Genomic DNA, 24,172 nt, shown 5'->3' on the forward strand with positions numbered 1-24,172 from the left:
GAAGAAACTGGGTCGCTGTCCTCGTGATGCTCAGCTGAGAAACGGACTCGTGGTAGTTTAAGTGGATTTGTTCTATTCAAAATTCAATATTGTGGTATTATTTTATTTATTTATTTTATATTTGGGTTGTCACCACCCACAGAAGCTGTGCATGGGTTAAATGGTGACAACACAGGTGACATCTCTTCTTCCAAAGCAAACAGCTCCTGTCCTACAAGAGGAAGGCATATTTATCTCTTATTTTCCTCCTGCTGAATCTCAGCCCGTGATATGAAATACCATCCAGTCAAAACTATGGAACAGTGAGGAAAAAGCACCCAAACACAAGTTAAAATTAATGCTTTTTTTTTTTTTTCTTTTAATTTTCATTATAAAGTTAACACATCTATCAAACTTAACTGGTAACAAAAAACAGTTACAAGACATTGCTAATGTGCTGTCAGTAGAAAATAGGGTAAAAGCCAATGAGGTCACAAGCACAACAGCAGAGCAACAACACTGTCCCGATGAGTTATTTCCGCAAATATATACTCTTACTAATATATACATTTATTCATAAAATAAATAATCATAAAAAAAAAATCATCAGACTTAACAAAATACTGAGAGAGAGGGGAAGAAAAAAAAAAAAAAAGGTGACAACTCCTCTACTTTGTACAATAGCTTTGGAATTCCAGGTTGTATCATACATGCAATCTGTACACGGGGGTGCTGGGGTGGGGTGAGGGCAGGGGTTACAGACAGTGATGGAGCTTTGAAGAGGGCGATGTAATCAGGCAGACAGTCTGTGGGAAGGGAGAGCAACAACGAAAAAAAAAACCAAAAACCCACTCACAAGAAGATACTTGTCCTTGACTGCTGGACAAGCACGTTTTGTACCGTGGGGGGAATCCCCTGGGGTGCTACAGGTTTGTGTTTCGTGTCTTCCACACTGCTGGTGGGCTTGTCAGAGAGTCCAAAGCTACAACAAGGTCTTGCTCGGGCAGGTTTGGTCCTGGGAGGGACAGAAAGTGATGCCACAAGGGGTTGATGGAGTGGGTCCCCGCTGGGATGAAGAGGTGAAGGCTGAGCTGCCATCAGGACAGGGGCAGCGGGACAAACCAGGACTACACCAGAGACTCGGGAGAATTTTATCTGTACAGCAGGTTTTTTTGAGTTTTTGGGAGGCTGGCTTGAAAAGACTCAGACCTCTTGTGCTTTCCAAGTGGTTAGCAGCAGGTGGCAAGTGTTGGGAAGGAGCTCTGACACGATGGTGACATCCCTCAAAACCATGGGTGACACTCAGCTGCTTGCTCAGCCCGTGTCTGTAGCAGGCCTGCCTTCAGGATTTTTTGGTGGAGTGGAATGAATGGAGAGAAATAAATAAATAGTAATAAATAATAAGAAGAAACTTGGAAAAGAAAGGGAAAGGGGGAAAGCTTCTCCTCACACTTTCCCCACTTCCATGCAGGGCTGTCCAAGACCTCCCTTTGTGTGCAGAACACGTGTAAGGAAAGAGACAGAGGAGGAGACCATGCAGAAAAGACCCTTCTGGCTTCAGGAACTTTTGCTGTCTGGGTGGTATTCTCCTAAGAGCAGGATTTTGCCCGTGGATGACTCGGTGGGACCTGTCCATTTCCATTATGTGCTCCTCAACAGGAAGAGCAGAGATGCTCCCTTGGGGCCCAAAGCCATGACAAACCCGGCAGTGAAGCGGATTCAAATAATTATTTTTACGGAATAGGTCCACCTCTTGCTCCCCTTGAGACACTTGTTCCTGACTTTTGTCGGGTTAAGTGAGAAGAAAATTGGGACCATGAACAGTTTTCCACCTCAGAGAATCTAAGGAGATTTTGGAATGTGGAGTGGGATCCTGCTCATGGATGAAGACACACACACTTGTGGATGTCCACAAGCCTGTGTCTGCATGGGACTCAGACATCTAAACACCCATCTCTGATGGAGAAGCATCTGCATGGATCTGTCAGATATGCCCTGAGATTTAAGGGAAGCCCACATTCTTCCAGAGGAACTTTTAGGAGCCACTGGGGTACCCTGGAGCATCCCAGATGGCTCTAGACACCCATTTCAATAATTTAGTTCAGCCCTAAACGCTAAGTTTAGGCAAATGGAGCCCATAATTTGGCTTGTATGGGGGTTTAAGCACCTAGCACACATGTAGATACCTGCCTTTAAGCATCTCACTTTGTATTCCAAATCCCACTGTAGGTACCAACGCCTGGGAATCACCTCCTGGCCTCTTGTTCGTGTTTGAGAAAAATCTCCTCCTCCAAGGTGGAGATGCACCAAGGACCCCCCTGGAAAATGCAGCAAGGTGGGAGCAGATGACTTGCCCAAGCCCATGAAAACACTGGGAGGGGTCAGGAATGGGGATTAAACCTCCCTTCTTTGAAAGGGAGGGCAGAGGAGCCTCCATTTCCCATCAAACTGAGGAATCTGCACCCCACAGCAGTTAATGGAGACCTGAGCTGGGGGATGAGGAGCTGCAGGTCAGGAACTTTGTTGGAGAACACAAGGGAGGGCAGGAAACAGGAGGATGGAAGGGTTAAGCCATGAATAAAACAATTCAGCCAGATGCCACCGCTGCTTCCAGTGAGAGAGGGGAAATCTAAAAAAAAGGAGATGCTCCCATAATGAGAAGCCACTACTAAAACAACCAAGATTTAGCTTGAAGGGAGGTAGAAAACAGGAAACTATAGGTATGAAAAAGAGATCTTGTCCTGCCCACCTTTTCTCCCATCATCCCACACTCTCCTACATCTTCTCATCCCAACAGGTGCTTGAGTTCAGGGATGACAGATCTGAGCAAACATCCCCCTCACCCTGCCGCTGCCAGCAGGGTGATGATCCCTTCCCCGCAGCCTCAGCCCTGCAGCAGGACTCTGGAAGAGCCAGGAACTGTTCTTCCCTGTGGGCAGCCCGTGGAACCAGGGGCAAAGGCTGATACCTGCAGGGCAGTTGGATTTGGTGCCTTTCGCGGGCCTGTTTCCATCTTCCCAAACGGATTTCATTAAAGCAACAAGGGAAGTCTGGAGCAATTTCCATAGTGCAGATCCTAGGACTGGATTCACAACTCCCAGCTCCTGCAGAGTGCTCATGCTGCAACCCTGAATATCCACAACAACATCAAACACCAGATTTTCAGCACTAAAACCAATCTTAGAAGCAAAAAAATAGAAACAAAAAAAAGAAGGTGACCCAAAGCTCAGAGTGTTTCTGCTGTATATGAATTTAAGGATGGAGGCGTGATAAGAATATGAACACACATGACAAGTTTAACATAATCCATGGACATTCCTGTGGCAATATATCTGAATGCAATGAAAGCACCAAAAATATTTGAGATTGAGAGGCAGAAGACATTGTTTTCTGAGGTTTGTCGATAAAGAAAACCTGCAGTGCTCAGCTTAGACGACAGCACTGCAGGGCTGATGTGGTCACTGCTGACTCAGGGATTTCTGTGCCATTTGGTGGTGTGGCTGTCTCTGCAATCCCCTCCAAAAATTAAACCCAGACTGCTTTAGTTCTGCACATGGAGCTGCCCATAAGGACTGGAAGCATTTCTGGAGACTTCAAAATGCTTTGGGGAAGTGCTGGGCACGACACTCCGCTGAGAGAGACACACTGGGGTCAAGCAACAAAAATGTCATGCGCTTCCCTCCCGATATTTTCGTTTTCTATGAGAAAGAGAAGCCCCCAAATTCTAAAATTAAACCAGACCAAGGAAAAAAAAAAAAAAACCAAACCAAAAAAACAACCAAACTCCTAAACTTTCCATTTCTTTCACAGAAAGAAAAGAGATGAGGCCAAATTCACCCCTGGCAGGTAACTCCACTGTCTTTAATGAGTTGGATGTGGAACTGATGGGGCCCATCCGACCCATCTATTCAGCTAAAGGAGAGGTTGGAGAGCAGCACGTGAGAGGATGGAATGATGGTCCTTTTTAACTTTTATTTTTTACATCTGTTACTTTGTTGGGTGACAGCTTGTCCCTTTTCCCCGCTCCTGCCAGACACACCCCTGGTACAAACCGTCTGCCTGAGGACAAACCTCGCCAGCGGACACTGAAGGGAAGGGACACCAGGGAACACGGAGGGGAAGATGGCCAGCTCCCATTTGTGGGAAATGAATGATGTTTTCCTTCTGGCTATTAAACTGGAGCATTACACCGAGGTGGGGCAGAAGGTTTGACAGAAAACCATTTCCAGAGGAGCGCCCACTCCAACTGCCTACACAAAGAACATCTCGGGTCATTTTGGACACCCAGCGGTCTCTGAGTGCTCAGGTTTATGATTTGTGTGGGTCTTAGGCCATTGAAACAACATCTGGACCCCAACAGAACATTGTAGGGCACCTCTAATATATCACCAGATGTTTATACTTTGAGTGAAATGCCGTGACTCTTCCATAGGTAAGGTCCTGCTGTTTTCACAGGAGAACCTGAGGCAGAAGGCAGCTCTGGGTGGCATTTAGACCATCTCCTGTAGGGCAGGATGGCACCTCACTCATCACTGACTGAATATTTCTCACCAGTGCAGTGGAAACCCTGACTGGAGACACCCAGTGTAGGCAGTGGAGAGGGATCTCAGCTCTCCAAAGACACCTCCTGGATTCATGTGTGGCAGCGAGCAATGGCCCAAGCCCCCTCTCCAAAACCATGGGGTGAGACACAGGCCCAGCTCCCAGACCCCTCAGAGGCTCTTTTCCCCCCTCAGGGATGGCAGAGGCAGACCCCGGGCTGGAATCCACCTGGGGTGACGAACAGAATTCACGCAGGCGTTTTTCATTTACTTTAGTAGCAGCTGCTCAACCCCTTACATCATGTCATCACAGAGATGATTAATTACACAACAAACCCAGACAAGTACCCATAGGCTTTGTTAAAAATCCCTTGAATGGGGAGTGGGGAGTCCCCAACCACTGAGCTGGTTCCAGCCTGACCTCAGCTTGGAGGGAAGAAGCACAACTTCCAGCACATCTCAGATGATGATCAGGTTGTGGCTTCACCTCCTTGACTCACGCTGGACTTCACATCATCAGTCTGGACCCATGGAAGAGCTCATCATCTACCCTGAGCTCAGCAGCTGAAGTCAGAGATACACCCAGAGGGCACTTAACCAAACATAACTTAGGTACCATCCTAAGTGTAATGAATCACCTTCTGGATTTGTTTCTTGCCATTGATCTCAGCAGAAAATTAGATAAATAGATTAGACCAGATGAAGTAAATCCCACTGTTGCAGTCAAAATTTGTTCATCTCTAGAGGCAATTGCTCAGCAAATGCCCAGTTCCAATTTTTTTTGCCCCGCTGCTTCCCAAAAAGCTTCACCTGCCGGTGATGCTGGGCTTGTTCTGGTGCAAAAGCAGAAATGGTGGATGTGAACATGCTGTGGATGGGATGGGGTCAGATTCCAGCTCCCACGAATGGAAGTCAAATCCTTCAACCCATTTCTTCACTGGTGTGATATAAAAGGAGTTTGAAACCAATTGGCTTAAAAACCTTAAGGTAAAACCAGTTGTGGGTGTGACCCTGCTGAAGTCAATGGATTGAAGGGACCGTGGCCTGCAACGATTTGAATTTTCCCTGTTGGGTCACCCTTTATTGACAGAAGTTCCTGGTAGAACGTGTCTGACATCTCTCACTGTGGCTGCTTGCACTGCATCATATTAAGTAAATCAGATGTATCTTCCCTTATCCCATCCTCTCCAACTGATCAATGTCTTCCATCCCATACGTGGCTTTCTGGAGCATTTGTTCTCTTGACAGATTGTGTTTGAATGTTGGTTATAAGTACAATCTCCACCTGCAGGGGCTTCCTTCTCTATTTCCCACAATGAAGTTTTCCTTTTCTCCAAGACTGCACTATGAAAATCAGCCAAGCATCCATTAATTTATCTTTATTTAAGTTTTCCGTGATCTATTGCCTTCTCCACTTGGTGTGTGGCCATCAACAGGATGCAGTGTTTACATGGATAGATATCACTGACTGATTTTCTCCCCGTATTTTTCTTTGCTTCTCTTGATCTCCTCTCTTCTTCTCTCTCTTCTGCTCTCATTTCACTGCAGCCTTTTTTTTTCTTTTTTTTTTTTTTTTTTTTTTTAAATGCAAGGCACTTATAGAAGTGCCTCCATCAATAAGCAAATCTTGCTCGTGCCCTTGGGCACAGCCCTGAGACAAATGGGTGATGCATAAACTGCACCAGCCTAGGAGTAGTCCCAGGAGACGCTGTGACTCAGAGTCAATCCTCGGAGGCATCATTTCCTCCTGTTTTCTCTCTGATGGGATTAAGCTCTGTTTGTTCCCTTCTTCTTCTGAGTACTCCCTCCTTTGGTTCCTGGGAAAAGGCTGGCATGCAGAGAGGAGCGCTCTGATTTCTCCACAAAGATTTCCAGGAGTGAATCAGCCGACAGCCATGATTACACTGCCATGAAGTGGGAACTAACTCATGCCCTGTTCCCCTTCCTGTGCTGAAGAGACAGAACAAACACCAATCCATCCTCCTTTTTGCAGGATAGGAACCCAAAAGCAGGGGTAAGGCAAAGAGGACACAGGGCAAGTGCATCTGGGGCTAATACGGGCTGCGACTCCACGCTTGGTTCACCCCTCCGTTATCCCAGTATTGACCAGGAATAACCCCAGCGGGGTTACAGTGCTGTAAACACCAAGGTGATGGGCTGAGTTCAATCTTATACCCTGAAGGAAGTCCTGATTGCCCATGGAGGAGGTGAGACCTGTTTCTGTAAACTGTGATCCTGATCTGGAACTGGAAGCAGAGCAACATGCAAAGATGGGGAGTCAGGGGTGAGCAGCGGAGATGGGCCAGCACTGCAAAGCTGGGATTTGGCTCTGTGTCCAAACTTACCCAAACCCTGGGCTGCTTCAGACTCTGGGTTTTGTCCATTTTAACCTGTGCCACTTTTGTACGTGGGAATGGCTGTAGGAAGTCGGTGTGGAACAAGGTTTGGCTTGAGTCTGAGACTGCTCCAGCTTGTGGGGTGTGGTGGTGACGGTGGGTTGGTTCACCCTCATGTGGATTAATGGTGACAATGAGTCCTTCAGATCCACGTTCCCCACAGACCAGTGGGCTCAGGCTGTTGCCAAGTGCCCGGGAAGCCTGCATCAGGTGCGGAGAGTGGATGAACTAAGTGCACTTTCCACTGCTGGAGATGGAACTCCCCAACGAGGTGGGAAGAGTGAACACTTTCCCTTTCCATCCTTTGCCTGCAGTGCTGGGGAGATGGATGTCCTGTGCTCAGGAGTGAGTGTCCAGCCCCAGGAGACTCACTGTTCCTAAGGAAGACTCACTGGCTGAGCCACGTCCCAGGCTGGAGAGCTGGAGCAGCATTCCCAGCTGTGGGACTGGGTCCTTCTCAATGCACACACTGAGTCATCTTCACTTCACACACAAGACACTGAACTTTTCCGTACTGTGCACATTGCCTGTGCGCCAACAGGGCATTTACAGGAAGTCATCAGCAGTTTTCTCTCTTTCTCTCCCTCCTCTTCCCCCTCCTTCCCTTTCTACAGATGTCACGGAATCCTATGTCAAATCTGGCAGAAGTTACTACGCTAAAAACTTCACATCAAGAGCTTGCCCATTCTCCAGCTCTGTTAGAGATTTGTAGACTTCTCTGGTTCCAAGGCAAAAGCAAAGAAGTAGTCATGTTCTTAATTTTTAAAAAATCCTTAATTTATCTGCTCTTATTTCTTTTGCTGCTGTTGCTCATATTACACAGTCTGGCCATTTGGGTTTGCAGAGAGATCTCTCAGAAAGCTCAGTGCTGCTGTTCAGCACATAGCCTCTGCTTGGCTGAGGGAAAAGGAGATGCTTAGGAAGATGCAAGTCTTTCAAAGGACACTTAGTCACGCGAGTCACTTGAGGTGGGTGAGAGCAGAGCAAATCCATGCTTTTGCTAATGCTCCTCTTTCCAGCTCGGTGTTGTTGGGCTGATGGGAAAAGCTGCTCTCCCGCCGGAGGCATCGGCGTTGGGGCAGAACTTGTGTGACCGCCAGATGTACCTCGGGACAGCCCAGAAGTCATTAGACCTATTCTATCCAACCAGTTTTAGCCTGTTTAAATTTTAATTATTTTTATTTTTTTTGTCCAGTTTTTTTTTATTCTTTTAATATCAAAAAAAGAAAAAGTAGACTTCTCTCTCACGTCTGCAACCTCAGAGGAAGTAGGCTCGAAATCCGTTTCTCCACTCGGAGCCCCGGCGAAAGGGTTTTGTTTTTTTGTTTTGTTTTGTTTTGCCCTGCTTTATTTGCACGTGTGGACGTCGTAGACCCGTATGCACTCCTGGCAGCGGACGTAGCAGCACCAGTGGAAGATACAGTGGCACTTCTCCTTGCGTTTCTCAGTCCTGGTGTTGTGGCCCCGCCCGCAGCACAGGAGGTCGCAGCCGTCGATCCCGTGCGAGGTGACGTTGCAGATCCTGTCGCGGGTGCCGAAGGAGCCCGTCTCAGGGTTGGGCTCGCAAAAGTTCGGCGAGTTCTCGTAGTAGACCAGGTCCTTCTCGGTGGGGGCCTTGAAGAAGTTGTACTTGGGCCGCAGGGTCTCCACCCAGCCGCGGGACTCGCGGTGTTTCTCCACCACCATTTCCGAGGCGCTGTCGTACTTGTCCTTGAGGTAGTCGCCGATGACCCTGAAGTCCGGCTGGGACCACCAGCAGGTCTTCACTTCGCAGCTGCCCGACAGCCCGTGGCACTTGCACTTGAGGTGCATGAGCTCAATGATAGACTGCCAAAGAGAAGAAGGGCAAAGAAGGAACACGTTAACCTGCTGTTAAAACACTTGGGACGCTCTGTTGCTTAGCCGTGATTTTCCAAGGAATTATGAAAGTTTTCGTAGATAAATTTATACTCCTGTGAACAACAATCCCCCAGGCAATGGCCAGCTCACTGCTGGGTCTAAGCCTTAAAACTTCTGTCCTTTACGGTTTTCAGTGACTGGTTCTGATTCCCAGCCCAAATTTAAGGATTCACCAATAAACGTTCACTTAAGGAGATTTCTGAGCTTATTAACTTCTGTCTTATCAATGTTCATGTGGGAGTATTGCAGTGTTGCCACCCAGGGAAAGAACCCAAACACATCTGGGCGGAGAAGCAAAGAACACACAAAGCTACTCAAACAATGCCTTAATAAATGAAAAATGCAGCTTTTCTGTTGGAAACAAAAGGAGTATGAAATGTCCTAACTATCTAGAACAAACCCCCATCCTTCACATATATTTCATGTTTACTTAAGCAAACAAGGTTCAAGCCTTGCTATGGCTGCTTTCAGAAACTGAGAAGGAATTTATTTTTATTTTGAAGCCAGGATTATGATTTTTCTAAAATCATTGCAAAGGGAAAAAAACAAAATTAAGAGTCCAACTTTTGGTTTGAAAAGCTCAGGCTTCAACACAAAACACTTTCCTGGGATAAATGGGAGGGTGAATACTGATCCCAGAAGTTTGCTACTTGTTTTTACCTCTTATAAAATAAGTTTAAATAAATAGAGGTGTTGCCCTCCAGTACTCTGAGGTGGGAGACAACCTTATGCAACAGCTTGATTATCTGCATTTTCAGAGTGATCAGCAAATTTCTGGGTACGTGAACAGGCGAGTGCCAGCCTGAGTCCCAGAGATTTGCCATGAATCAGCACCTTGGTGCTCACCAGGTGCTTTCCTGCGTTATTTACGGAGTATCACCCACCACAAAGCAGGTTGTAATTAGCCATGAGAGAGAACCACAGAAGGTTTGGTTTGTTTAATCACGCTGAACTTAATCAAAACTCCTGGCGGAGCGGTAGAGCTGGAGTTCCTATGGGAGCTAACATGGAACGTTGCCCATGGCTCAGGTTTAGCTGGAAGCACTCGAGTGTGGAGGCCTGGAAGAGCTGTCCCATGGGTGCTGGCACGGTGAGAATGGAAAACACCAGTGCTTTCTAAAACAGTGCGGTTTCAGGTCATGGTGTGACATCTGCTCTCTGATCTCTGACAGCTGTAAAATGTCCTAGAAGATCTCAGCACCAAGGAACAAGACCTGGAGTAAAAAAGATCTCTGCAGGCCTGTGATCACAGGGATGTCTGTTGGTTGTTGTTTTTTGTTTTTTTTTTCCCAAGGATTCTCACTTTAAAGCAAATTCTCACTCTAAAGGAAACCCCTCCTTTCTATTCTACACAGCTTCTCCCCAGCCCTCTTTTCCCCACTACATATCCAGTAACTGCCACCAGCACTGCCCCATCCCTGGAGGTGCCTGGGATAATTTAGGCCAGAGCTGGAGGAAACCACATTATTGCTTGCGGTCGTCTCCACTGCAGACAATTTTGGTTTCTGGGGGTATTTCCCTTTCAAAAGTTGTATTCCAACAGCTCTGCTGTGGTGTGAGGTGGGATAACACCACTGGGAATTCACAGGATCCACTTCAGCAGCTCTCCAGAAACCCCAGCCTGCCTGAGGACAGAGGTCCCAGCACAGCAACTGTGGTAGCTTTGCACAAATGTCCTCCTGGATATGTGCAAGACCTTCTGCTGAGGGGACAAGACCACATTAACCTGTTCTCTGTTATCTCAGAGAAGCTGTGGACTAATCTCTGTTAGGAAGGGCTTTGTGGCTCAGTTCCACAAATTGTTTCCCACAAATTAAATTTTTCTGGCCTTTATGGGCCATTCTTGACATGAAAAAGAAGAAAAAAAAATTAATATCCCCCTTTTGGGATTATTCCACCTAAGGAAAAGATTCACTGTGTATAAGGTAGATTTTGTGCTTTCTTTTCCCCTACATGTCTTGTTCCAGGATAGTTTGAAGTAAAAACAGCTTTGGGACATGATCCAAGTTTAATCAGGAGGTACCAGAGTCATATTGACTCTAATTTTGTTTAAATACTTCCTGGGAAATAGAACAGGATTGAGAAGATGGGTTGTGGGGAAAGCTCTCCTGCTCTTCCCCTCCCTCAAGGCTGCAGAGAAGGGGAGTGGACAATTGCACTCAAACTTCAGCTGCCCCACAGTGAGCGGAAGGGAACAGGCACAATTAGGACATCATTAACTGAGTTAATAACTCTAATCATGGAATCACAGAATGATTTGGGTTAGAAGGGGCTTTAAAATCGTTCAGTTCCAACCACCCTGGAATGGGCAGGGACACCTTCCACTAGACCAGGTTGCTCCAAGCCCTGTCCAACCTGGCCTTGGATACTTCCAGGAATGGAGCACCCACAACTTCCGGGGGTAGGTATCCCCATAAAATGGGATGAAATCCCATTCTAAACCTGCGTGATCCATCCTCTATAAAAGAGATCTGGACAGCTGACTCCAAGGCTGGGGTTGAGATCTGTGTGGGTGAATTTATGTGGAGCTTTCACAGATCAGGCATGTTGATCTAGAACTATCATAGGACAGGTGTGACGGAAATTTGCCCAGATTTAGATCTTTTGAGTCCCCTTAATTCCCTCCCAATATTTAATAGCTCTGATTGGCAAGCGATTTCCCACTTGGTGATCATTCAAAAAAAAAAAAAATTATTTTAACATTTTTTTTTTTCTTTTTCCCCACCTTCACTCCTTTCCCTGGGGAGAAATACGTAAAAAAAAAAGGTGAAACTTAAATGCCCTTACGGTCCTTCCGGCCTCGTTGTTGTGCCTGTTCATGGCCGAGCGGGCGTCGGGCCTGTTCTCCCGGGCATCGGCGAACTCCCGGGACACCATGCTCCCGAACTCCACGTCCTCGCTGCAGCCTCCCCACTTCCAGCCCTCCCCGGGAGAGCCCTTGTGGCGCGTGTCACACCCGCAGATGGTGGCCGAGCCCTCGGCGCAGGATCTGGTCACGGCAAAAGCCACCCCGGCCGAGGCGATGGCGTGGACGAAGGCCGACTCCCTGGTGGCTGCGGGAGAGAGAAGTCGGTGAGTAAAGGGCCAGTGGAGGATGGATTTGATCAGTCCTGTGAGCATCTTCTCCGGAGGGCGTGGCAGAAGGCCAGGAAATCCTCCTCTTCCCCTGTGGTCTGGCTTGGACCTGCTCCAAAGATGTTTTCTTTGGCTAGGAAATGAAGCTCCTGCGCAGGCAGGACCAGGCTTGATTCAAGGCCACTGAGGTCAGCCAGAAAGTTCTGACTGGGGTCATCCTCAGGTCTTTGGAGAGGGCCGTGGCACCACAGAAAGCTCTGCAAACCTGAATTTCAGCGGGCACATGGAATATTCTGTGTGGTACCGTGTACCACACAGCCAGGCCCTGAGCCACAGGCTTCGCTTCAGACACGCAGGATTTGGGTATGTTGCCACAAAAAAGAGGAAAATGCAGGTTTACACTTAACGACAGCCTCATACTTTACCTCATGCTTTACCATGCTTTAACGACAGTCAATGCACCACATGGCCGGGCCCTGAGCCATGGGTTTCGCTTCAGACACGCAGGATTTGGGTATGTTCCCAAAGTAATGGAGAATGCAGATTTACACTTAACAACAGCCTCATGCTTTACCTGGTGGTGGGACCAGCACCAGGTAAAGTTCCTCTTCCTTGACAGGGAGAGGTGCTGGTGGCTGGAAGGTAGGAAAATGCCAGGATGGTCACGTCCTCAGGATGTAAACCAAACCTCGTCCCCACCCTCCACCCCTTTTCCCCCACCGAGGCTGTTCCTGTCACTCAGTGGCAGTGCTCAAGGTGCACCTCGCACCTGCCCCAAGTTTTCCTCACTTGCCTAATTAAGGTCCCTGCCAAGGGGACTGGAAATGAGCTTTCCTTTTCTCCCCATTGCCTCAGGCTGGAGGGTGGGAGCAGATAAGAGATGTCATGGTTAAATACTGAGAAGTTTTAGTCTTTGTGGAGAGCTCCCATCACAGCCTTCCATCCCAGAGAGAGCTGCACAGGGAAGGCTTTCCTGGCTGCCAGTGCTTTTTCCACACCGCGGCAAAATGAAAACCAAACTTTCCAAACTCCTTTGGAAGCGGGGAATACCCCAAGATATCAATTTTTATTTCCCTTTCTCCTCGCGGTTTTGATTTTTTCGCTCGCAAGAAATGACCCTGCAGTTCAATACCGCCCCTCAGAAAACACCGCTGCTTTTTGGCTGCAGTAAAATGGGATTTTTACCGTGAACAGGGCTGCTCTCAAACCCTTGAGGCAATTCTAAGCAGACACAATAATTCTGATAACTGGCCTCCCTTACCTCCCGTATTATTCCCCATTCACCTCACGGTTATAGACCAGTTATCATTGAAATCGTGTTGTTTCTGACACTTTTCGGATGATTCCACTGGGACATTGAAATACAAATAGATCCATGAAGGCACAAGGTCACAATTTCAGTTGATGCGGCTTCACCAAACCTTCTACTGAGCTTCATATCAGCTGACTACTCAAAAACCACCCAAACCTTCCCTGCACCTTATTTTGCTGATCTGAGCTTTGCCTGGGCGTTTTGGCTTAATCTTTGCCCTCCAGATGCTTCCAGGCTTTACTAATGTGAGGAGAGTTTCATGCACCAAGCCAAAAAGTCAACATGTTTTTGGGGAGCAATCACAACAGCGGAGCAGTCCCGGCTGGATTGAAGGCTTAAGCAAGAACCCGAGCTTTGCTTTGGGAAGGCTACCAAAGACAACAATATGCAAATCCCACAACCTGCATGAATTTACAAGCTGAAGGGATGAGCAATGTCCTGGAACATGTTTGTCAGGGCACTTGGGGAGGTTATTAAGTCACCGAGGGCTACAATCGAAAAGAAAAAAAAAAAAAAAAAAGGAAAATGCAGGAACCCTCTGGTCCCCAGTGTGATTTTGAAAAACCCTTGTTCAGCATCTGTCCAAGCCTGGAGGATCCCAGCATCCTGCAAATGACGACCATGCAGTTCTTGACGGTGAAAGTTCAGCTTTGAGCGTGAGCAGGAGAGTCCCATTCGAACAGGGCTGGGGATTCTGCAGGTGGGATCCAGAAACCAAATTTTGGGGGTAGAGAGCTTCATATGAGGACCCCAAGGACATTTTTGACCTGTCCTGGAGTGTCTGAAAAATAAAAGGCTTCTCACAAAATCTGGTGAGATGAGGTGGTGGGGTGAATGCCATTATAACCTGCTAGGGAGGTGGAAGGAGCAGTGTCTGGCCAGGGAAAGGCTGACACACCTCCCACATCCTCCCAGCGTGGCCCAACTGATCTTGAAACCTTTCCATAAAATCACAGAATGCTTGGATTGGAAGGTCCTTAAAGGTCATGTAGTTCCAATATTCCCAGTTTTCTAGTCAGGGCTGCTTCCACCGCATTCTCCACCCAGCCCGTGTTTGGGATTGGGATTGGCCTGACCCTTGTGCAGGACCTTGTTGAGCTTCCTGAGGTTTGCACAGATCCCCGTCTCCAGCCTGCCCAGCTCCCTGGGTATGCATCCCTTCCCTCCAGCCTGTGACCGCACCACTCAGCCTGGTGTGATCAGCAAACTGGATGTCCATGTCACCACCAAACAGTGCCAGTCCCCACACCAGCCTCCAAGGAACACCACTGCACTCCTGGACTGCCACCATACAGGTAATTCCCGACCCACCAGGTGGTACATCCATCAAATCCAGCTATCTCCAATTTAGAGACAAGGATGATGTGCTTTCCTCTGACTGTGACTAAAGCGTGTTCCTTGGTTGGGACAGCTCTGATCCCTTGGGAATCTTTCCCACATTTTCCTCTGCTCAGGAGAGATCTGATCCAGGCCTTTGGTTTGTTGGGAAGGTGCTGTAGGTGCCGAGCCAATGTTTGCAAACCTCGTGGAGACCTCCTGTGCCTTGCCAAGCTTGGACCAAAAATAAAATGTCTGCAGCCATGGTGTTTGTGCAGGAAAACCTCTCCTGTGTGGATATGAGAGGGGTGACCTTGGCTTGGGAGTCCATGATTTGTGGATCCCAGCTTGGATTCAGCAGGAAACATCAGCTCAGCACAGAGTTTTTTTTTTTCCTTGTGCATTCCCCTCACTACAATAAAGACCTGGAGGGGCTGGAGCATGTCCAGGGAAGGGAACAGAGCTGGGAAGGGTCTGGAGCACCAGAAGAGGCTGAGGGAGCTGGGAAAGGGGCTCAGCCTGGAGGAAAGGAAGCTCAGGGGGAACCTTGTGGCTCTGCATAACTCCCTGACAGGAGAGGACAGCCGGGGGGGGGGGGGTGTGGGATTTGGGATCTGCTCCCAGACAACAGGGACAGGAGAAGAGGGAACAGCCTCAAGTTGTGTCAAGGATTGGATATTAAGGAAATTTGGACATTTAGGTTGGATATTAGGGAAAATTTCTTCGCTGAGAGGGTTGTCAGGCACTGGCACAGCTGCCCAGAGCAGTGGTGGAGTCACCTGGAGGGATTTAAAAGGATATGGCACATAGGAACATGGGATACCAGTGCACGTGGCAGTGCTGGGTTCATGCTTGGGCTCAGTGACCTTGTTGGTCTTTTCCAGCCTTCAGGATTCTACGATCCAACGACTCTGTCCAGGTGCAGAGCTCACCAAACCCCAGGGAGCTTCAGGCAGCACAGCCAGGAGAATTCCTGTGTTTTCCAGGACGTGGCCACAGCCGAACCAGCAGTTCCAGGCAGACAGTTTTGGCTGTAGAGACCAAACCTTAAATCTCACGTCCATCACCTCAACTCCCCACAGTTTTTAGCCCTTGTTGAAAGGCTGCTGATGGGATTTGCCTTAAGCAGCACCAATTACAGCGAACTCCTGTCTTCCCAGAAAGCGCTCGGTGCCTTTTTACAGCCTGGATTGGACGTAATCACTCCCTTGCTTTTGAAATGCAGCCACCACTTAGGAGCACACAACAGGAAGCAAATCGAGTTGTATCTGATCCCAACTACCCGGGGAATGTAGGCAGGCAGGGCAAAGGAGCTGAGATCTGGCCCCGGGGCACGGAGGTGAGGAGTTTTGTCTCTTGAGAAAGTCGCGGCCGATCTTCCTTAATGACTCCGCGGCATTAGGGCACCGGGTTTAACATCTCCTACCCCCCTAACTTAAGGCACCGGGTTCAGTATTGACGCAGATGGAGCCGTGCCACGGTGTGAATCACGTCCTGCCACCTCCCGAGCCAGGGGACTGTCCTGCCTTCACCGAGCAGCCCTGACCCTGCCCGGCTCGGAAGGGGTTGGGGTTGTTAGCCGGAGGCGGTGCGGCTGCAGGAATGGAGCAGGAGTGGATGGAGATGGAGATAAGCAGAAGGAAAGCATGCACTTGTAATGGAAATGAGGGGTTATTAAGGTGCCATATATAAAAATGCGAGAGATTCGGCGGAGATAGCGGGGGAAGTGCCGTGGGTTTGTCAGGTCGCCTCATTCCTCCCTGGGTGGCTCTGGGAGCAGGAGGCAGCAGCTGGTTAGGGCTTGAAGGGGGCTTCTGGAAAGTCATCTGGCAGGAGGAGGTTAACAGGGACCGGTATCTCACGGGGATGTTGACTTCAGAGCATTTCAACCACTTTCTTTTGGTCACCAAAGCTCTGGCTACAGCTCCTTTAATTCCTGCCTGCTCCCGAGTTTCCCTGCAGGGCCCAGAGACTTTTGGATGTCTGGTGCTTCTCCACGGTTCCCTCTCCATTCTGGGGGGACTGAATATCACTGAAAAAGTGCTGAGACTTACAGAGGGCCTTTAGGGGTGTCCCCTAAAGCAGAGGTCGCCAAGTCACTGGTTCCTTCTGGAAAGGGTTTCTTAAGAAGCCCAGGCTGAAATCTGAGAAACTGAATGTCCCGTAAATATCCAGTGCAGAACCTCTCTGACCACTTGTCCCACCACCAAACCCATCCTGAGATGCAAAAAACACTTGGCTGAGTAGTTTAATTTTGATAACCCAGAGACCTGAGGGTGATGTGACCTCGGATTTGCTTTCCTGTTGTGACAGGGCTATTTTATGTGACTTTGGGCAAATACTTTAGTCACTCTGTGCTTCTGCTTCCTTATCTGTACACCCGAGGACAATCCTGCTTATCTCCCCGGGAGTCTGCAATGCTAAACTCAGTGATGTCTTCAGAATTGTGGGCAGAAGGAATTGGAGCCTGAGCAGAGGGTTCTCAGATTGTGCGATGAGGGAAGCAAATGAATAACTGCATAAACATCTCAGCTGTCCAACAGGTGAAAACTGCTCTCCTGTGTTCTTCCGCCCAGACAGTGACTTATTTTCCCTGAATGATGAAATGATTCACCTCAGGTCAGGCAGGTATCCCAGATACGTGGCAAGATGGACAATGGTAATGCAAAAGGATGAATATGATGGTTTATTGAGCTCTGAAAATCCCCTTTTTACCACATCTGTACTGTAACACTGAGCCCTGCTGTCCCCATTCCTGACACCCTGAATCTTTCCTTTTTGAAACAGAGTCCTTAGAGTGAAGCACTGACTTCGTGCCTTTTTGGGCTGGATAATGTATAAACAACATGGAAAAGAATAGAATTGTCCCAGACAGTGAGGGAAAGAATCCCCAGCCACGTCTGCTCCTGAGGAGAGGATCCTGCTCCCTGTTCTATGATTGGAAAGGTGTGACTGTGAGCCCTGAATTTCTGACACCTTCTGGAGTGCCCCTGGGAGAGGCATTTTGCTAAAAAATGGAGTGAAATAGAGGAAATGGTTTATCTGTTTAGCAGGACTGTGGGGAGGAGTCATGCTGGCTTCTCTGAGCTTTGTTTCTCAAAGCTAAAATTCTACAGAAAGGTACCTCTAGCTCCAGCTGCTTGAGACACCCATCTTCGAGGGGTGGAAGGTGCAAAGGCTTTCCAACATTTTTCTGGTAGAAATTGTTCCCTAAGAACACGAGGGAGTGTGAGAAAGGGTTTCAATTCCCTCCTTGGCTCGAGGGGATGTAAACCCACAGCTGTCAGTTAGGATTTGCACAACAGTTGACACTACACTGACTCCGGATTAAAAGGGGAAAAACCCGACCAAATAAACTAAATAAACCCTAAGAACTAAGAAACTGGAAATAAAGCTGGGAACAACCTGGTATTTCTGGTATTTGGAGCAGCACAAGCCAGCCTTTTACACTGGGGGCCCGTCCTAGCTCAGTTTTCCCTGGTTCCTGTGGTCCTCCCTGCACCTTTGGCATCTACGGGCGTTGGAAGGTGTTGTCCAGTGGAAAAAGGTGGTGAGGAATTTGTGAAGAGCTTTGGAAGCCTTTGACTGAGGTGAGGTGAATTTGGGTTTTGGCTGCGGTACCAAGATCCCCACCCAGCTGCTCTCAGCACGCTGTGCTCTCCTCCTCGAATCCATCACGGGAGACACCTTCCCTGGATGTGGGAGCAGAACTGTGCCATTCCCTCGTGGGGAGGGTCACCCAGAAACATCCCCCACGAAGATAAGCCAGGAGGGTTTGAAGGAAAGCTCACACTGCGTCACTTGGGATGAAAAAGAAGAACCCAGAAAGGATTAATACCGAATGAGCCTGCTTGTTGAGTGGCTGGTGGCCCCTGGGAGAAGGAGTTTCTGTAGGCTCTGACAGCCTTGCAGGCACAGCTGCTTTCTGAACAGCAGGAGCGAAATCACACGGGGCCGGTGAGTCAGAGCTCCCAGGATTTGCAAAAGCACATGGAGGCATCACTGCTGGCTTATGCCAACACAAATGGCATTGCCTGCTGGCCCCGAATTCCACGTGCAGGAGGAGCAGTGCAGCCCAGCCCGTCCCAGATTCCAGCAGAGGATACTCCAGCCCCTCAGCACAGCTGGGCTCTGCTAAACCAGAAGATCCCTGAAAGCCAAAAACTGAGAGCTCAGGATATGGGAGTGATGTTCCCCACCTTACGATGCTCTTTGGGGGCTTAGGAGGAAGATGATGAGAGACTTCTCAGTAGGCACTGTTGAACTAAAATAGGGGTAAATGGTTTTAAATTAATAAGATGTGGATCCAGACGAAAGGAAGTCATTTTTTTATGATGAGGGTGGTGAAGATCTGGAACAGGTTGTCCAAAGAGGTGGTGGATGCCCCATCCCTGGAAGGAGCCAAGGTGAAATTAGGTGGGGCTTTGAGCGACCTGATCTATTGGAAAAGGTGTCCCTGCTCACTGCAGGGTAGTTGGACGAGATGAACTTTAAAGGTCTCTTCCAACCAAAACCATTCCAAGAAATGAAGGTTCACATTTTCACAGGACATATTTCTCCCCAGGGAAAGGAGTGAAGGTGAGGAAAAAGAAAAAAACAATGTTAAAAGCTTTTTTTTTTTTTTAATGATCACCAAGCAGGAAATCGTTTGCCAATCAGAACTGTTAAATATTGGCCCAGCACCAGGGGAAGGCAGAGAACAGGGAACTCCTTGGCACACACTGGCTGACAGATCGATCCACAGACTGTGCCCAAGTGCTGGAGGGGAACAAGTGTCGTTCCCATTGCAGGGGAGGAAGAGGAGGAGGAGGAGGAGGATCACAGGGGTGTGATGGCTGCTGGGACCTTGACAGTGCTCAAGGGGAAAATACCGGGAACATTGGAAACCAAATATTGGCTCTGGCAGCCTTGGAGGCAGGTGAGCTTCAGTTTCCCCACATTCCTCTTGATTATAGCAAGAGAGGATCCCACCTCAGATTAAAAGAACAGAAAGGTTTTAAGCCTGGCATAAAAGCCTTATAAGCCTGGCTCAGCCTCCAGCTTCCCTCTGGAGAGGTCCCTGTTCCCAGTGTTCCCATTTCCCTTGACCCATCCTCACCACCTGCAGCGGGTTGGTCTCCTGCAGCACCTCAGACCTGGCACCTCCTCAATTACCCCTTTTCTCCTGAATGGTGGGTCCTTGTCCCACACTTGCTGTTTGCTTTCCACCCACTGGGATGGAAGTTGTGGCCTTGGATGGGCTCAGCACAAGGACTATAAAAGGAGGGGACAAGTCAGGCTTCCTGGTGGGAGGGAGACTCACTCCACGGAGCACAGTCCCAAATTCTACAGCGTGAGCAGTGTTCATCCTGCTTATGTTGGAAAACACTTTCCTGAGTGAAAGCTTAAGGAGGAGGAGATCCTGAGATTCCGAGATCTTTAAACCTTTTGTTTCTTTCCTTGGTGTCACTCCCAAGCCAAAACCACCAAGTGCCCTGACCCGATTTTCTGCTCAACCACAGCAGCATTGGCCAGGGAGCCCTTGTGGTTATTCTGAGAAGACTCCAAAGGCTTTGGGAAGATCAGAGCCTGGTGGGATTCACCTGCTGCACAAAGGGCCTCTCTGGACAGGGTTGACTCCAAAACCCTGCCTCAGTTTCCCCATTTGCAAAGCAGTGGGCAGAAAGCTCATCTCACACTCCCCAGCCTGAGCTTTGGGCATCATTTCAGCCTGCAGCATTCCACAGGGGAGGGGAAAAAGACAGGAGTTTTCTCCTCAGCCAGTGCTGCGTGGTGACTTATTGCTCCATCAGGAGTGATGCTGATGCTGGGATCACTGTTTATCCATGGGGCCTTCCAGGAGAGCCTCAGCACCTCCAGCTGCCTCTGGGCTGAGTTGTGGTCACCTCATTGCAAAGGAGTGAGACTAGAGGACCTTTAAATGTCCCTTCTAACCCAAAGCATTCCATTATTCTATGACATTGGAGACTTTCTATCAGTGCCCCATCTGGTTACAGGTCTTGGCAGCAGCTCCAGGACGTTCCAGAGCAGCTCCACGTTGCACTAAGGTGTGTCCAGGGTCCCATAAATCCCCATCAATCTTATCCTTGATTATTTGGGAACCTGTGAACAGCTGCAGAGCCTAAATGGCTGCCTGGGATCCCTTGGATGCAGAAGGATCACCAATTGCATTCCTCATTCCTTGTAAGACTGCAATCAGAGAATTATAGAATCACACACAGCATGGTTTAGATGGGAAGGGACCTTAAGATCCTGTCATTCCAACCCCCTGCCATGGGCAGGGACAACTTCCACTATCCCAGGTTGCTCAGAGCCCCATCCAGCCCAGCCTGGAACATTTCCAGGGGTGGGGAGGCCACAACTGCAGTCTCCTCTACAGACTGGCCTGGATGTTCTGGAGTCACTCACCAGAAACCCAAGCTCCTGCTGCCATTGCCTGTGTTCAGGCTTGAGCCACATCCCCTCCTCTTCAGCAGCATTCCCACGTGGGTTTATCTCCTTCCCAAACCTAGGGAAGCCCACTCTGCCAGAATGGCAGCCCTTGGGGGCTTTAGGTAGCCGAGGCTTTCCCTGGCATGGGATGAGGGTGGCTCCAAGAGCAGCTGCAGCTCTGGGAGAAACGCAGCACCCACAGCAACACAGCAGGTGATGCCAACCAGGAGCTGCCCCACGGGCTCTGTGTGACACCACAGCCTGTCCCCTTCCTCACAGAGAGCCCTGTCAGCCCCGTGCCCAGCTGACTCTGCACAGTTTCTCACCGAAATCCAGCTCCAGGGTTTGCTTGACTTTTTTTTTTTTTTTTTTTACCAGTTAAAAATCAGGCCCCTAAATGCAAAGCCGTATGCAAATGCTGAGTAACAAGAAGTTAACCACACTTTTGCATATCTGAAAGGAAAGGTTAGGTTTGGGTCCCATCTGTGTTTTGAACGGAGTTCTGATTGAGTTCTTGTTTCCTCTGAACCAGCTGTGCTAGTGTCAACACATCCCTGGGAAGATGAAAGGCCCTAAAAAGACATTTGATCAGATTAGCCGTGATTCAGCTCATTGGAGGGATATTATTAAATGGGCAATTCCTGCCAGGGAACATGAAGGCGATACAGATAAGAGGGAATGTTGGATTGAAGGAGGTTGGATTAGCACAGCTTGTAAAATCCTGAAGGCCAAGTTTCCCCAAAACATCTGAATGATGGGGTTTTCTTTTTCTTGTTTTCTCTTTCTTTTTCTCTTTTTCTCTTTTCGTTTTTATTTTTCTTTCCCTTCTCACTTTCTCTCTGTTGGTTGCCCATAGTTGTCGTTGCACTGGAGCTCAACAGAGCTGCGACCTCCAGCGTGGTGCTCAAACCTCCAAACCCTTCTGGCACTTCCAAACCTTTCAGGCTGTACCTGAGACAGGCAGAGCCGGATTGCCAGACACCAGGGCAACCTGCAAGCCTTGGGATTGGGGCTGGTGCTCCCTCCGAGCCCCCGTGTGAGCCTGAGCCCAGGGTGGGCTGAAGGCTGGAATGCTCTCCATAATTAGCCACTGTCAAAACAACCCCAGGTGATGTCGCAGGTAACCAGACCCCCAAGACAGGCAAATCAGCGGGATGGTCTGCTATCACCAGCCCCGAGTCTGATACCTGCAAAGCAAACACCCCCTTATCTCTCTCTCTCTCTATCGCCCTATCTCCCTGCTGATCTAATCATTACCGTGTGTGTCTCCGTGCCCACCCCGCTGAATGTTTTATCTTTCTGTTGGCTTGGTCATGTGCGAAACACTCGGGCGGCGTCTGATGCCCCCCTCCCGCCATCCCATAAATGCCTTCTCCTGAATATTCCACCGTCCCGGAGCAGCAGCACACGGTCCTCTCGATCCTCCCCGGATTACCCCGAGCCCTGGTCCCCCCAACATCCCTGGGAGGCTCCGGACAAAAGGAAGCTGTGTGCCAATCGGGGCTGATTAGCAGAGATACAGGGCGCTCATTGTGGCAGGACAGAGTCCTTAATGAAAGGGGAAGGCGCAGGAAAAGGAGCGGGGAAATTCACGGGGGTGAAATTCTCCGGGGCGCCTTGCAGGTTAAAGGATCATTGGGGGTCCCTCCTGGCCTCGGGGAAAAAAAATTAATAATAATAATAAGAAAAAAAGCAAAAAAAGAAGGCAATCCCCAAAAGACTGCTATGCAAAACAGCCCCAACGGTCAGTAGGATACAGGGAAGCAAAAAAAAAAAAAAAAAAAAAAAAAAAAGGAATATAATTGTATTCTGTTATCAGAAGCAACAAGGTCGAACAAAAGGATCGCCCTCGCCCACCTGAGAATGGAATGCGAGGCTCCATTTCGCTGCTCTGATCGTATTTGACAGCCCCCCTCGAGACTGCCTGGTTGGTATGGCAAATCGTCCTTATTACCTGCTGGGGTGAATGAATCCCCCTTTGTGCTGGCACTGTCACGCCGCATTAGGTTGACAATGGCCCGAGATATTTTATATGAAATTTGCCCTCACTTGTGATTAGCCAGCACCAACTAAGTCATAGCAACCTAGAACTATGCATTGGCCGGGCCCCGTTGTCGGCCGAAAGGGAAATCCCTATTCAAATGGTTTAATAAAACAATCTAAAGGGCGTGTGAATCGTGAAAAGCATTTTCACTTTTCTCTTTAGCTTAATCTCATGGTCGCTGGGATATTGTGCTCCGAGCAGACCCCAGCAGGGTGTGGGCTAAGGTCCCCCATCAACTTCTTTTACAGCCTCCTTTTCTGCGAGTTAATGATATACCGGTGTGATTGCCTCCCGCAGCAAGAAGAAACACGCATTTGATGAAAAGGATGGACCTCCTAACACATCCTAAATGGCAACAATTTCTCATCCAAAGGTCACAGGTCATAACCTGGATTTTGAATCACCACCCAGATCTTTTTCAAAGCCCTGCTAAAGCCGGGGGATTCGGCGAGGCCGTTTTACACACACAGACACACACACTCACACAGACACGGCGTTATCTCCAGAGGTTCCTGCTCCGCTTGAGTCCTCAGCTTAGTGCTCGGAAACAATTGGATTTTTTCCCCCGGTTTGGGGCTGCAGTTTGCTGCTTTTCACATCCTCTCAGCCCCGGGGAGAGGTGGGCAATGAGGAGATGTGAAGTCCCTGAAGGGTCACCCGGAGCTCAGCAGCACCTGGGGTACAAGCACCACCTTTGCTTGAATCACCAGCTGCCCGTTCACCCCAAATCTGTCACACTCCCAGTCCCAAAAATCACCTCCAGTAAGGCTTGGAGGTCTCCAAACTCTCCCCACTCTCTTGAAGGTGTGGAAAAGCTCCCCCAGTGCTGACCCCTGGATAGATGAGATCTCCCACGCAGGGATGAGATGCAGCCATAGAGATCTGGCAGTGGAGTGGGGTGGGAGGAGGGAGAAGGAGACACGCAGGGCTCCCCTTCTGCATTTTTTGCTCCACTTCCTCGCTTGGGCTGGGATGAAGCAGGGTCCCTGCACAGCTGGTGCTCCTCTTAGCATTCACCTGAGCAGAGGAAAGCTTTGCCTCTGCAAGATGAGGCTGGAAATCCCCAGGATAACAAGCTCCCTCATGAACCTCCCGCAGCCCAGGCTCCGAGCACAAACCAAAGGTGAAGGGGAAAGCAGCGCAGGAACCTGCTCGCTTTTCCCCACTTCTCTTTCCC

The 24,172-nt window shown here is 49.0% G+C and overlaps 1 protein-coding gene across 1 annotated transcript; it reads right to left on the minus strand.

The window, feature by feature from the left end:
• Positions 1–388: 388 nt before the first annotated feature.
• On the minus strand, positions 389–14,421 carry WNT3A (Wnt family member 3A). Its single transcript, XM_066193143.1, has 3 exons — positions 14,385–14,421; positions 11,603–11,868; positions 389–8,743 (listed from the first exon to the last, which is right to left on the minus strand). The coding sequence occupies exons 1-3, from the start codon at positions 14,419–14,421 to the stop codon at positions 8,264–8,266; spliced, it is 783 nt and encodes a 260-aa protein (XP_066049240.1). The 3' UTR covers positions 389–8,263.
• Positions 14,422–24,172: the final 9,751 nt, after the last annotated feature.

Source organism: Chamaea fasciata, unplaced genomic scaffold (assembly GCF_029207755.1).
Source record: "Chamaea fasciata isolate MVZ Bird 193981 ecotype frontalis unplaced genomic scaffold, bChaFas1.0.hap1 SCAF_1, whole genome shotgun sequence".
NCBI classification, from domain to species: domain Eukaryota; kingdom Metazoa; phylum Chordata; class Aves; order Passeriformes; family Sylviidae; genus Chamaea; species Chamaea fasciata.